The sequence below is a fragment of the Ictidomys tridecemlineatus genome, chromosome 10 (assembly GCF_052094955.1).
Source record: "Ictidomys tridecemlineatus isolate mIctTri1 chromosome 10, mIctTri1.hap1, whole genome shotgun sequence".
In the NCBI taxonomy this organism is placed as follows: domain Eukaryota; kingdom Metazoa; phylum Chordata; class Mammalia; order Rodentia; family Sciuridae; genus Ictidomys; species Ictidomys tridecemlineatus.
The window spans coordinates 83901686-83917007 of record NC_135486.1 but is presented as its reverse complement, the minus strand read 5'-3'; the positions used below and the strand labels follow the sequence as shown (position 1 = coordinate 83917007).

Genomic DNA, 15322 nt, shown 5'->3' with positions numbered 1-15322 from the left:
GGAATCTGAAACACTGCTATAGTAACAATTCCTTTAGTCTTTGGGGTGGGGTTGTGTCTATCATATTATTTTCTTAATTTTTTAAATTTTAAAGTGATTCATAAATAGGCACAATATAAAACAGTCTAGTAGTATGAAGATGTTCTTAAACATGAAAAAATTATAACTGAAGTCTCTTTTCTTTCAAGAGAGTACATCTCTGAACTTGTATAGACCTAGTGATACTCAATTTACTAGGCTTTTGTTGCCCTAAAATTATTGTTCTCTGGAGTGAAACACAATGAAATCAGAAGTGAGTAAATTGTCTAGCGTAGTCCCCTTCTTAGCCACAGATGATGTTCTAAAGGTCTCAGTGGATGTCTGAAGTCTCCTTATGTACAGAATCCTATATAAGCTATATTTTCCTATCTACAGATTCAGGGTGACCAGCTGCATTGTCTATTATTAATAAGATTTTAAATTATATTCCATTATTTTTTCAAATAGTCTTGCAGTTCTGGAAAAAAATATATCTATAAAGTTTATACAAAGTTTTACATATACCTATAACTAGCTAACCATAATTTAAGCAGAACAAGTATTGCAATATACTTTAATAAAATACACTTTAATAAAAGTTATGTGAATATGGGTTCTCTCTCTCTCTCGCTCTCTCAAAATACCTTATTGTACTGTACTTGCCCTTCTTGTAAAGAGGTGAGATGGCACAATGCCTAGGTCATGAGATGAAGTGTGGTGAATGGTGCAGGCACTGTGACAGCCTTAGGCTACTCTTGACCTTATGATGTGTCCAAAGGAAGGTCATCTGTTTCCACTGATCCTGGATTGTCAAGCCCTAGACAATGTCAATGGTTGATGACAGGCATAGACAATTGTGATGGTTGGGAATCCTTCACACAGTTGAAGAATTTTTGCAAAGTTGTTTCAAAGAACACTGCAATTAGAACTTCTTTTTTTAAAAAATATCAAATATTAGTGTGGAGGTGTTAGTCCTTCAGTGATCACAGAGATGATTATGCTGTATTCCATCAAAATATTTTATTCCATAATGTTTTCTTTTAATGTCTGTTTAGTTTGAAATAATTAAGCCGATTTTTGTAATGTCCACATTATGGGTTTTGCTTCAGCATAAGTTTACTTTTATTTCTTCACAATTTCACTGGTAAATATTTTACCATAGATATTTTCAACCTGCTGCTGCTGCTGCTGCTCCTCCTCTTCCTCCTCCTCCTCCTCCTCCTCCTCATTCTTCTTGCTGTTCTCTGCCCCTTCCTCCTCCTCCTCCTCCTCCCTTTTCCTCTCTAAATAACAAGTTCTTCTAATTCCTCATCTGTTAACCCTTCAATATATTCTTAAACTTCTTTATCAGGTTTATTAGCAAATTCTTCTTCAGCAATATGTCTTTTCTGAATACTTTTCTAATTTCTCTATCCATGCCTTGAAACTTTTGAAACCACTCATGATTTTGCTTTGTAAGTATTTCCAGAAGGTATTTACAATTTCTAGATTTAATTCACTTATTACGTCTTATATGAGTGTTATTGCATCAGCAATAGTGAATGATTTTCAGCACTGCATTATGTCCAGAATGATCATCAAATATTTTCAAATTTCAGGTGTGTGTGTGTGTGTGTGTGTGTGTGTGTGTGTGTGTGTGTGTGTCACAGATCAGATAATGCCCTGGTGTATGTGGCTGAGGCAGTCAGGTTGTACTTGGAGATAAATATTTACCCTCAGAATTTTCATCTTCATAGCAAACGGATTCAGGATGACCAGGTGCATTGTCTATTATTATGAGAATTTTAAATTCCAATTCTTTCTCTTCCAAATAGTTTTTCACTTCTGGAATAAAGCATCGATGGAACCATTACACATGTCTATCATCCATGCTTTCTCCTTAAATGGCAAGAATATGCACAGCAATTTTTTTGTTTGTTTGAGAGCTTGTGGATTCTACACTCTGTACACTGTGTTTGGCTTTACCATACATCCTGAAGCATTGGCACATAGCACCAGAGTTAATCTCTTTTCTATTTTTATGCCTGCTGTCTCCTGTGCACTTTATTAAATATAGGTCCCTTTGGGCAACTTTTTCTAGAAGAGCTCAGTTTCATCACAATTGAAGGCATGCTTTGGATGCCTCCTTAATCAACTTATTCAAGACTGCCAGAAATGTGGCAACAGCATCTACATTGGCAGATGCAGCCTCTCCAGTAATTTTTATATTTATTAATCCAAACCTGCTTCTAAATCTGTGTAACCATCCCCTACTTGCAATAAATGACTTAGACTCTCATTTCAGGGGATCCCTTGATGAATTCTTTGTATAAGATAATGCTTTATGGTATAAAATGATACTCACAGTTGGAACATATTTTCTGTTCATGTCTTTGTTTATTTAGTTTTTTTATGGGGTGCTGGGGATCGAACCCAGTGTCTCATGCATGCTAGGCAAGGGCTCTACCACTGAGCCACAATCCCAGCCCTTCTGTTTGTCTAATACCCAGAAATGAATACCTTTTCCATCTTAACTAAGCACTTATCATGTGTTGTGGTCGTAACTTTTATATAATTTGAAGTGTGATTGCAAAACTAGCATAAGTTTACTTTTATTTCTTCACAATTTCACTGGTAAATATTTTACCATAGATATTTTCAACCTCAGCAGATGATTTTTTTCCATTATTAAGCTGAGAACTTTAACTTTTTCACTTTAAAGAAGTTTTTTACATCTTCTTTTTGCCATACTCAGGTCACAAATGTCTATATTCTTGTACTTTGGTGCCATTATTGAGAGACAAAAGGATAACTTGAACATAAGCATAGTGGTACTGTAACAATCAATCTGATAGCTGAGATAGCTTACTAAGTTACTAATAGCTGGGCGGTGTATACATCATGGATATACTGAACAGATGGATGATTCATGTCCCAAGGAGGACAGAGAAAGATGATACAAGATCTTATCATTTTTTTCAAATGGTGTGTGATTTAAATCTTAGGAATTGTTTATTTCTGGAATTTTCCATTTTATGTTTTCTGACTATGGTTACCTTCAATTGACTTGAAACAAACTAGCAAAAGGAAAAAAGAAGTAGAAGTACTGTAATCTCATTTAACTTTATTATGAAGTAATTTTTTCAATAGTTTAGTAGTTTTACCTTCCTCTAAACTGTGTCCACCATGATCTTCATAATTATCAGCATTAGAATATTTAATTCACTCCCTTTTAAATCTTTTCAAGTTGTATAATTAACGTAATTGTGTTCTTATTTTACTGTGTGACTTTGATATGAGTGGGTACATGCACCTGGGGATGAGTATATCCACCTGGGGGAGGATGAACTCTGACCTGCTATGGCCTGCTTTTTTGGACTGTTTTTATCATAAGATAGAAAATATTTTCTGTCCCCACAAACTGACTCTTTATCTCATATATCTGATCTCAGAGAACAGTATAACTATTTGTTTATTACTCTGCTCATCATTCTTAACTCACCCCTATTTCATTAGAAGACATTTTCTTTGGTCTTTATCTTCTTTTCATGTACACTGAACTCTATAGACTAAGATTCCTGGTCCCTCTACATCCTTATATCCATTTTTCCCAAAGGAAGAAAGAGTAACAATGGATGTGTGAATTTGCAAACAGAAACCACGTGCATTCCTTGTTCCTCATTTGTCTTTTCTTTTTTGGTGCTAACTGGGTTATAGGAAGTATGAGATCTGGTTAAATTATCTGTTCTGTCAATCTACACAGAAAGGCTAGAACTTTAGAGAGTTTGTTTATTTCTGGGTTTCTATTTGGCTATTGATACAGATCATGAATATTACATTCATGTGTAAAAATTGATATGTTGATCTGTTAATCTGCTACCACTCTTAGTTCTGAATTGCTTCAGAAATTGGGTTAGGAAATAAAGTACTACATGGTGGACTTTTCTCAAACTTCTAACCCAAATCCCAAATTCCATAAGTACTGAATGTTACTATAGCTTGGATCTTTGCTCTCACCTCTAAACCATCTCTGTTTTGGTTTATTAGTTGCCAAAATGAAAGAAATCATAATTGTTCTAGGTTCCCCATGTCAGAGCTACCTCCAACACATCCTCCGTACTAACACCAGAAAAATATATTTCTTTAAATAAAAATTTGGTATCTTGGTGTTTCTCCACAGTCTCTTGAGTTATTACATAATCCCAAATTGGTCTCACCTGACTATTTTGACCTGGTAACTGTATACCAGGTCAAAGTAGTCAATCACATATACTCTCATATCACAATATATCCTCAAGCCAAATTCTGTCAATATTAAGAACCAACAGGTCTTAATTTTTTTCTCATTGTTATAAAGACCTTGTATCATTACTCATCTAGCTAGGTAAACTTATTTTGTTAGTTTAGGTACTATCTTAAACTAAGATTAAGAAATCTTAATCCCATCTGATACAGGCTTTTCCTCTGCATTCTTTTAATACACTGATAATCTTTACATTTGTTCATTAATTCTGTGTTATTCATCCATTCATCTTTCCTCCACCCATCTGTTCACTTGCTAATGATAGTATGACTACCAAATACGTAGTCTAAGAATTGTGCTGTGTATACAAAGGTGAAAGAAAAGATGTCATTCTTGCTTCAATAGAATTATAACTTGTGTCAAAAGTTATCACATAGAACAGTAATGAAAATTATATTTGACTATTTTGTTCACTAGTCAAAAAATTTTCTTATGGCAGAGATGGCATTTTGGATTTAGATTTGGGACATCCATTATGTGCTTGACACAGAGATGTTAAACATGCATATTAAACAATTTCATGTATAAAAATCTACTTTTATAAATATTTTCCAACTTCCATAATTTCAGAAGTGATAAACTTAGTTTTTCCAAATATAATAGATGAAGACTTCTGGTTCAGGTTTATTCTGCAAAGTTGAGTCTTGTGAGAATATTGGGAATAAAGATGAGGAGATGTTAAATTCATTGCAGCAGTGGAAGAACAAAGTTTATTTACCTAATGGATTAGAAGGTTTATCCAGACCTTGGATCTGCTTCTCAATACCAGCATCTAAAACTTTCTTGGTTCTCATTGATCTTCTATGTCATGTCTTTGGGGATCCCATTTATTTGGACTGCTCTGAACTCTTTTTCCATGTATTTGGAAATCTTCATTGTGTAAACTCTTAAAAGAAATAGAAGAACACCTAAGTAATTCACCTGTATTATTTCTTAAGGTAATTTGCCTGTGGACATTCCATCTCCACCAGAAACTTCTGTGCCAGTAACATTACCTCCAAACAACTGCACAGACAATGAATTTGTCTGTAGGTCTGATGGTCACTGTGTTGAAAAGATTCAAAAATGTGATTTTAGATATGACTGCCCTGACAAATCAGATGAATTATCGTGTGGTAAGTGAATTACTAAATTTTGTATTGATTGTAGCCATAAAGTAGATAAGAAAATGCTAGTATAATCTTAGGTAGTACAGTCTAATGTCATAGAAATTTTCAGCATGGCTCAGCATACTTCTTAGTGTGAGATCTACTAATATAAAGTTAAAAGTAGAAGAATCGGCATGCATTTTTCTAGCAGGCCCCCAGCAGGAAAGTGTCTTTAGATTAATGTTTTGTATTCAAAACTATTTTTTAACTATACTTGACTCAGAGATTACCATTTACTACCTGTTCTTTATCCATTCCCCTTTTTGTATCTACTCCTAACACCATTAAATATGGACTATTTAGAGAAGCAGCGTTACAACACCTCCAATTAGATTCATTCATTCAAATTTGGCCATTGCCAAAATGCATAACAGTGAACACTCTATCAAATATGTAGAGGTCATAAGGAAAACAATTTTAGTACAGATGGGACATATACTTAAGTATCTAAATGATGGAAGTAGTGCAGTCACTGTTAATGACATAAAGATGGAGTGCACTTCGGGTTTTCTATAGTACACATAGGAATTCATTGAATTGATTTTTTTTACTCTAGCAACAGAATTTAAGATAGATAGATGTGTGTTCACAGAGAGAGAGAGAAAAAAGGTTGTAAGAATTTTAAAAAAAATTCTCCTATAAAACTCCTACAACCAAAAAATTCACTGGGCTTATAATTTCCTATGTTATTAGAATACAATCATTACAAGACACTTAAAAAAAAAACTTTTAAGGAAACAAAGCAATATCAAAAATTGTGAATCATATTCCCTTGAACTTATGTGGCTTGGAATTTGCAATAACATCTCTAGAGAGAGAACTAAAATTTTGCTCTTCAATATTACTGTACAAAGAAGAATATACTTGTTAAGCTGGAAAGTCATAAGACTGGCAATGCTGCCAGCAGCTACTTAACATCTCTGCAAAGAGAAGATTATTAGCAAATGAAGTTATTCTCATATTTCTATTACTATCAAGTCTTAAATAGAATAAACCTAGATATTTTTGAAACTCTCCTAGTGATTATGCAAACCACTTGCTAATTATTGTAATTGTTCTTAGGATTTATATTATTATTTTAAAAGCCAAAAGTTAGGAAGTGCTGTATAGGTAGGAATTGCTATTTATTAACCTATTTATTGTGACTCACTTTTCTCTTTGTTTTACTCTATCCAAGTTATGGAAGTTTGCACATTTGAGAAAAAAACCTTATGTAAATGGTATCTGCCATTCCAAGCAAATTTACAACAAGATTCAAACATATTCAGGTGGGGACTTGGTAATGGAAACAGTATTCATCATGGGGAAGAAGACCACAGGCCATCAGTAGATCATACAAAGTAAGTAACCCCATATTTTTTAACCTCTTTTGTAGGAAATATTTATCAAGCAACTTTCAAATTCTTGTTGTAGGCCAGTGCTATAGAGTAAAGATGAATATTTAAGCTAAATAATGAGAGCACCAAATGTCTTCTTTCATAGAATATTGAAAAAGAAAATTAAAAAACAATGAATGTTGGGGCTGGTGTTGTAGCTCAGTGGTAGAGCACTTGCCTAGCATGTGTGAGGCATTGGGTTCAAATCTCAGCACTGCATATAAATAAATAAAAAAATAAAGGTCCATTGACAAAAAAAGAACAATAACGATGAATGATGAATGTTGTGCATGTCATAGAAATTAGAGAAAAGCATGAAAAAGTATATATATATATATATATGTGTGTGTGTGTGTGTGTGTGTGTGTGTGTGTGTGTATTAACTTCACCACATCTTGAAAACCATTGTTAACATAAATTATCAGTTCTGGGCTGGGATTGTGGCTCAGCAGTAGAGCGCTCACCTAGCATGTGTGAGGCACTGGGTTTGATCCTCAGCACCACATAAAAATAAATAAATAAAAGAAAGGTATTGTATTCAACTACAACTAAAAAAAATATTTTAAAAAATTATCTGTTCTTACTCCCATCAGAAAAGCAATCAAGAATACAAATAAGAACAAATGCTGTGAGAATGTGAAAAAAGGTACATTCATTCATTGTTGTTGGGACTGCAAATTTGTAAAACTCTGGAAAGCAGTAAGGAAAAATCTCCAATAATTAGGAACGGAACCACCATATGACCCAGCTACTATACTCCTTGGTATTTATCCAAAAACCTTAAATTCAGTATACTACTTTAATATTAATAGCCACTTTAATATTTCTGGCAGCAAAATTCACAATAGTCAAGTTATGGAATCAGCCCAGATGCCCATTAGTAGATGAAAAGATTAAGAAAATGTGGTGCATATACACAATGGAGGTTTACTCAGCCACAAAGGAGAATGAGAGTAAGGCATTTGCCAATAAATAGTTGGAAGTGGAGAACATCATGCTAAGTGAAATAAGCCAAACTCAGAAAATCAAATGTTGAATGTTTTCTCTCTTATGTAGAAAGCAAGAATCATCTCTTTGATTCATTAGTTTATCTCCACGGGAACCATATTTCTCAAATGATAGGCAATTCATTAAACCAATAAATAGAGAGCATTACAAATGGAACATATGCTAAAGAGAAAAATGGTAACCAGGAAAGGGTTAGTGTACAATGAATGGATTCTTCTAATGGAGCCCAAATGAAAATACTCTGCACTGGGTCTGTGCCAGAAGACCAGTATGGCTGGGGCAGATAAAGCAAGGGCAAACTAGATATCAAATGCAATTTCTTTCTTTATTGTATTCACTATTATTTTTTTTCAGTTTTTAATATTTTTGGAAATGTGAGAATATTTTACAGATTTGTAGGCATGTTTGTATCCTTTATATATCAACTCCTGTTTTTATTATTTTCCTTTTTATTTTTTGTGTCACATTTTACACATTATTTTTATCACATGGATTATATGCACATAGTCTAAAAGTGACAGAGGAGTGACAGTCTTATAATGACAAATAACTGTACTACTTCCAATGATTCCAATCCAATTTCCTGGAGCTGTCTTCATATGCCCTAAGACTTGATTCACTCTTCTACCTTTTACGAGGGATCGGTTATAGGTAACTGGTCCTTATTTGTAAAATAATACACAGCCAAGACTTGATTCAACAACTTTAGACTATATTTTTTACTTGTACTTATTAATTATACATGACAGTAGAATATATTTTGACATATTATACATATATGGAATATAAAAATCTCATTCTTCTGGTGGTACATGATGTAGAATTACATTGGTCATGTAATCGTACATGCACATAGGAAACTAATGTCGGATTCATTCTATTATTAGACTTTATTGACTTCCTGTTATAAGAAATGGAACTCCTAGTGTCCTCCCAACCCCCTTTTTTATCTCTCCCATTTTTCCAATATTTTTGTATACAACTTGGTTTAATTATTTTATCTCAGCAGTATTCTGGTTCTTTTTTTCATTTCTGTGTTGGATGTTTCATGATGATTGTTTCTTTTGTTTACAGTGTCTTAGATTGAAATTAACAAGTGCCTCATTTATTTTCCTTAGATGTTTTATGCACCTCATGATCTTTTCCCCAACGTCAGTGTTAACTTCCAGTTATTGAGTTAGCCAATCCCAAATAACCAAATGCCGAATGTTTTCTTTGATATAACGAGGAGGCTGATTCATAATGGGTTAGGGAGAGGGAGCATGGGAGGAATAGATGGACTCTAGATAGGGCAGAGGTGTTTTAGGGGAAGGGAGGGGGCATGGGATTAGAAATGATGGTGGAACATGGTGATCATTATTATCCAAAGTACAGGTATGAGGACACAAAATCGTGTGTATATATTTTGTCTACAGCCAGAGATATGAAAAAATGTGCTGTATATGTGTAATAAGGATTATAATGCATTCTGCTTCCATATATAAAATAAAATAAATAAATAAAATGCTTAAGCTCATCTCCTCCTCTCCCCACCCCAACTTTTCATGGGAGGCCTTCCTGTCAAGGTCTTTGCCATGTGTCTCTACACTTTTCTCTGTAATCTGCCAGCACAGCTGTTTTTCTGGTCCATCCCTTCAGCCAGCATAGAGTGTTAAATCCCTAATTTCCTAAGCCCTACGACTTCCTGTTTCTTGTTTAAGACTTTTTCTTTCTACATTATCTCTGTTTCTCTTTTCTCTATTTTACTGTTTGTTTGGATGTCTTTTTTTTTTGTATATTAGAGACTTTTATCCTTTGTTTGATAATCTTTGGGTCTCCATTAATGTTTAAGAATAAGACCCTTAAAAGTTAACTTGAAGGTTTATACAAGTGATCCTGATGTTGTAGTCTTCATTGTCAGATGATATGTCCACCATGTTTTACCAGATGTCTCTGTGATGATGTTTGAATTATGGATGTTTTCCAATTTAAGTAGTTAAATTTGTCATTTTTTTTTGGTTTTTTTTTTGGCGTGTGTGTGTGTGTGTGTGTGTGTGTGTGTGTGTGCGCGCATATATATAATATGTATATTTATGTATATAAAATTTGTCATTTCTTAAAGTTTTCTTCCTTACTTGCTCCATCTAGAAAATCCTACCTTAAAATTATGCAGCTATTTATGTGTCTAAACACACACACACACACACACACACACACACACACACACATATATATATATTTATACACACCCCCCCACACACACTTACACTCAATCTGGTGTGTTAGGACCTATTTATAGGGATAAGAATCTGAGATACTGATAGAAGTATTAATTTGACTTTGGAAGAAAGAATTTTTTTAATTTAAAAAGCAAAGATAAAGAATTAATGGTGTTGACTTAGGAGAATATTTATAAAGACAATAGAATATCCAAAAAATACAATTATATCTTCCAATATTAGTGGATTATTTTTTCTAATTTTCCAGCTTCTGTCTTTCAAGTACTCATCTTTATCTGTCTTATTTTTCATCTGTGGTTTTTATTACTTTTTCTCTAAAGTTTTCTTGTTCACTTTATCTTCTCATTTTCATTTAAAAAATTATTTTATTTTTGGACTTTGTTATTTCATTTTGCTTCATGGCTATCATCATTTATTTGGGTCTTCTTTTTCAGGGTTCAATAACTGATGCTTTCCCCTATTTTGTACTTCAAAAAGTTTTTCAGTGCTCATGACTTACAATATCACCTCCTTTTTTCTTGATTCTGATTTCAGGGAAACATTATGGCAGACAAAAAAGTATCCCCATTTCACAGAGAATCTTTTGAAAATCTTCAGGCCTTTTTACCCCTGTTCACAGTTAAGATTCCATGACTCCCAACTTCTGTGGTTGCTTCTTCAAAGAAAACTAATGGCATATATGTTATCCTGTCCCTGACTGCTATGGCTAAAATAGCCTTTGATGGCAGTTATAAGATATTTACTATCCAGTCATATTCTTGGGCTGAACTTTTTCCATTTTTCGGAGCTTTCTTTTTCTATCATTTTCTTTTATTAATATTATTCAAATTTTACCATCATTTGAATGAAATGTTAGCAGAATATCTGTGCAAACTATACAGAGTAGGCGGGTACTGATACTGCTTTGTTTTAATTGTGTTTTGTCAATTGGCAAGTCATATTTTGGAATTCTCACATACAAATTTTCCCTTGGGCTACTTCTGACTCAAAATAAAGCAAATTTCAGAAAGTTTCTCTGCCTTAGGTAAATAAAACACATCTCACTAATGATCTATATTACCTTTAAAAAAGAGGTAGGCTGGACTAGGATCTCACATATCAATGTTGAAGTATAAATAGATTTAATTCAGCATATTATATAAGCCAATAGCTTGTTTGCATCTCCCCTCAACCCACCACCTCCAGTAGATGCAAATACCAGAGGAGTCCCAGGCACTAGCATTTCTCAATTTGTTGCATTATTTTTAAATGTCTGGTGTTTTATGATTACAAACTAAAAGCCACAAAATTAAATATATTTTAAACAGGAATAGCTAATAGTCAGATAATATTTCATGGATGTGCTCTCCATGACAACAAATCGTGAAGCAGGGAGTAGCCAGCCCCTAGGTCCATATCTATTCTTGTCTTTCTCTCTCTCTCTCACCTTCTCTCTAGCCAAGGAATTGTGGATATTTTTTACTTTGTGGTAGGAAATAGTTCTTATGCACCATGTATCCTATTCTGTGGCTTACAGTAAAACTCCAAGCACAGTTTTCTAAGTTTTGTGTTTTTTTTATAGTTAATATTTAAAGCCAAGCTTTGCTAATTTAGAAAAAGGTTTTATTCTCCCTGGTGTCTGGCTCTAGAAATTTAAAGCCACATTTTTTTTTAAGTGGCAGAGTTAAAGCCACATTTTAAAAGCCATTGTTTCTAAAAGAGTTTTCAAGACCAGTTTTGAAAATCAAGAAAGATTTATGTCAATTATTTCTTTTTCTTTGTATGTACACTCTCCCAGCTCTCCCTAAGGCAAAGATTGCTTCTGGCTCAGGATGGGAAAGATCATTTATAAGCAAGTACAAGAGAAAAAAATCACATTGATATATTTCAAAATATTCTCCCACTTTAAACACTTAATGAAGCAATAAAACGTCTAGAAAAGGCCTGGTAGGGGAGGGATATGGAGGGAAATTTTCACTGTGGAGTTGAGTCATAGAATATTAGCATGTATATATTTCATCATGAAAATGAAATGATGTAAGCTAAATTGAATGAAATTCGAAATGACATTCTAATATATATATATTATATATTATTATTATGACATTCTAATATATATATATTAGAATGTATATATATTGTATCTAATATATATATATATTAGAATGTCGAAATGACATTCTAATATAATATATTATATATTATGACATTCTTATATATATATTATACATTCTAATATATATATTATATATATTATATATTCTAATATATATATATATATATATATATATATATATATATATATATATATCTCCATACTTTAATGGACTAGCTTTTGTACATCTGAAATAAACTTTGAGATGTAAAGTTAGCATTGTATTTTTATTTTTTATTTGTTGTTTTGGGAGAGTGACACCATTCCACACAGCTAGTTCTTCCAATATTTATATGAATTAGAAAAGCCATCTCTTCTGTTATAGCTAAGCAGATGCTGTACAGGACTTGATGCATGGATTCTTCTTGCATCCTGCTCAGCAGGGCCCATGTGAGGATGCCAGGCCTTGTGTTTTCCTAAGATGGCAATCATGAAATGAGAACAGTTCTCAACTATAATCCAATGAAATAACAAAACAAAATGCATTTGATGAAGGTATCATAATTTGCAGTTTCTAAGTCCTCTTGAGATTGGGATTGGATGAGTTTTATGTTTCCTGTAAATTATGCAATGAGAGAACATTTTATAGAAAAAAATGTTTTTTCTTAGTATTTTGGAAAAAAATTCCCATAATCTAGTTTAAAAAAATGAAAACAGACTCAAAATGAGTTTGTGCCCATTCATGATCCAGCAACTACTAGGAAAGTTGGCAAAAATAGTAGTTCTTCTCAGCTGAAATTTTTTTTAAATGCTATTTGCATAGTACTGAATCAATATATTTAGATCATTCAGCATCTGGGTTTATATAGTTCATTCAAGTTTAAATATGCTGAGAGTACTATAAATTTGGCAGAGTTGTAATTTCATATGATCTCAGAATCTTGTACTCAGACTTCCAAAATCAATTTAATTGACCAACTCTTTCAGTCCAGGCAATGTTACTGTAATATTAAATATGTTGGTTCATAGCTAAGCATCATAAGCTTTATGATCATCTCTATCACATAGAAAAAGCTTTTCTTTAGCCCAGTTTATTTATTTCTACTGCTGGAGGCCTAAAGAGAGTACAATTTTATGTCCTTAATCCTAAAATCCATTTTATTTGACTAAATGTCTATCATGTGGGTGGTAAGATTTCTTAGGGGGAAGAAATCTCCCCCTTAGGCAAAACTAAGTTCTCCATAGTTCATTATTCACGTAGAATGATATCTATTAGAAAACCTGTGCATAGTTAGTGATTTCTGATTATGAGCATCATAGACCATTTGGACAAAATTTCTCAAGATGTAGATCAAGGACCATAGAAAATTTACACACACATGAACATGTATACATGCGTGCCCACATACACACACACACACACACACACACACATACAAATAAAAAATGTATATATACACACTTTGTCTCTATATATCCACACATAAATGCAGATTTTGAAACACTTGGATAAAAATCTCTGGGAACAGAGCAGGGAATCTATTTTTACTACCATTCCTAGATGGTGTGAGAATAAGCCCATCATCAGGGATGTCTGTGGCAGGAAGTGGGCAAGGGATGCTTAAAAAGAGTGGCTTTTCTGCTTCCTGATTCCAGTTTTGATCAGAGTAGCTTCATTTTTCTATAAGTCAGTGACTGATTTTTTTTTTAAAGAACAAAATGTTTCAGAAAATAAAATGCTCCAGGGTAGCTGCACTTAAAACATAAAATCAAAGTTATACATTGTAAAGTAACTATTACAATTGAGAAATAGTTGGGGAAGAATAGTTTAGCCTGAATGGACCTAAAAACATAATTTTATGTCACTCTCTAGCTTACCTCATTCATTGTCTGATACGCAATGTGTTTTCTCAAACTTCTTGCCTATATATTTTCTTATTTCTATAGATCCAAATAAAATGATATTGTCTTTCTTTTGAACTGAATCTAAAACAAACATACAAATTTTATTGATTACCTGGCAATGACTATTTGGGATTTCAGGGCTGGATTTCATATTGTTGAAAAATTTCATTTGATGATGTAGCCTTTAAAATTACTAGGCAAATGAGAACACAATTTCAACATGTTTCTTATTTGACAAGCACGGAAGTATTCAGATTTTTCTTTGTTTTTCATAATGCTAATCATTATTTCTAAGGTGAAAATGAGAATAGTCTCACTCTGCAAGTGTACCTACATCCCTACCTATATTGTATGTTTGTACAATCTTGACATCATAAACTAAAAGACATGTAAAAATGAAAACTGTATTTGTGTGACACAATTCTGAATATCATTATCTATCTAGTATTGGATGTTAATATGGATAAAAGCTTCAATAAACTGATAATTGTGTAATATTTTCTGCTCTGTTAGAATAACGATTTTTAAAACTTTAGTCCCTTAGAGATTATTACCATATTTACTGTCTGCTTAGAGCCTTCTTTAGTAAGAAAATAAGACACTATTTTATAGATCAGTTTAAATACCTTTATTTTCTCTCAACAAAATTTCTTAGAAATCCAAATTTTTTAATTGAAAATAATGGTTAAATACCAGTTTTTGTTAATAGTTTTACTGCCATAAATATAAAAGTTCAAATTATCAGATACAAATTAAGTGTTGACATTTTCTTTTAACTGCTTTAATCCTTGCTAGCAAGTGGCATTCTGACTGAACTACCACAGACTGAATGTAAAGTATGATTATACCTCTTGGAAATAAGAAAAATGCTATTATTTTAGACTTACCTGGAGTTAAGAACTTATTTTATACATTTTTACACATATCAGTAATTCATTTTTAATGAAGTGAATTAAATTATAAGTTTTAATTGTATTCAAAATTTTTTAACTTGTAAGGAGTTTTAAGAAATGGGTGCATACCTCTTCTAAAATAACAACATATGTAGAAAGTGATTAAGTAGCATATTTGCTATAAAAGCTAAAGTTTAAGAAGATATTCATAATATATGACTTTTTGTTGTGTTGCTAAAAATATAGCCTCTTTTGACTATAAAACAAAATTATAACTTTAATATTACAGTCAATTGCATTCAAAAATTAAAAGGTTTGTTTTATTGTATCAATTTTTAAAATGCTTTTCCTTTGACTCCATCAATACGATGTGAATTTAGTCTAGGTCATAGATAGATA

At 32.6% G+C, this 15322-nt stretch overlaps 1 protein-coding gene across 1 annotated transcript in view; it reads left to right on the top strand.

The window, feature by feature from the left end:
• Malrd1 (MAM and LDL receptor class A domain containing 1) overlaps positions 1 to 15322 on the top strand; it is a 610752-nt gene that overhangs the window by 178294 nt on the left and 417136 nt on the right. The window contains exons 20-21 of the mRNA XM_078024684.1: positions 5239 to 5415; positions 6626 to 6788. Coding sequence (XP_077880810.1) covers positions 5239 to 5415; positions 6626 to 6788 — 340 coding nt within the window. The remainder of the gene's footprint in view (positions 1 to 5238; positions 5416 to 6625; positions 6789 to 15322) is intronic.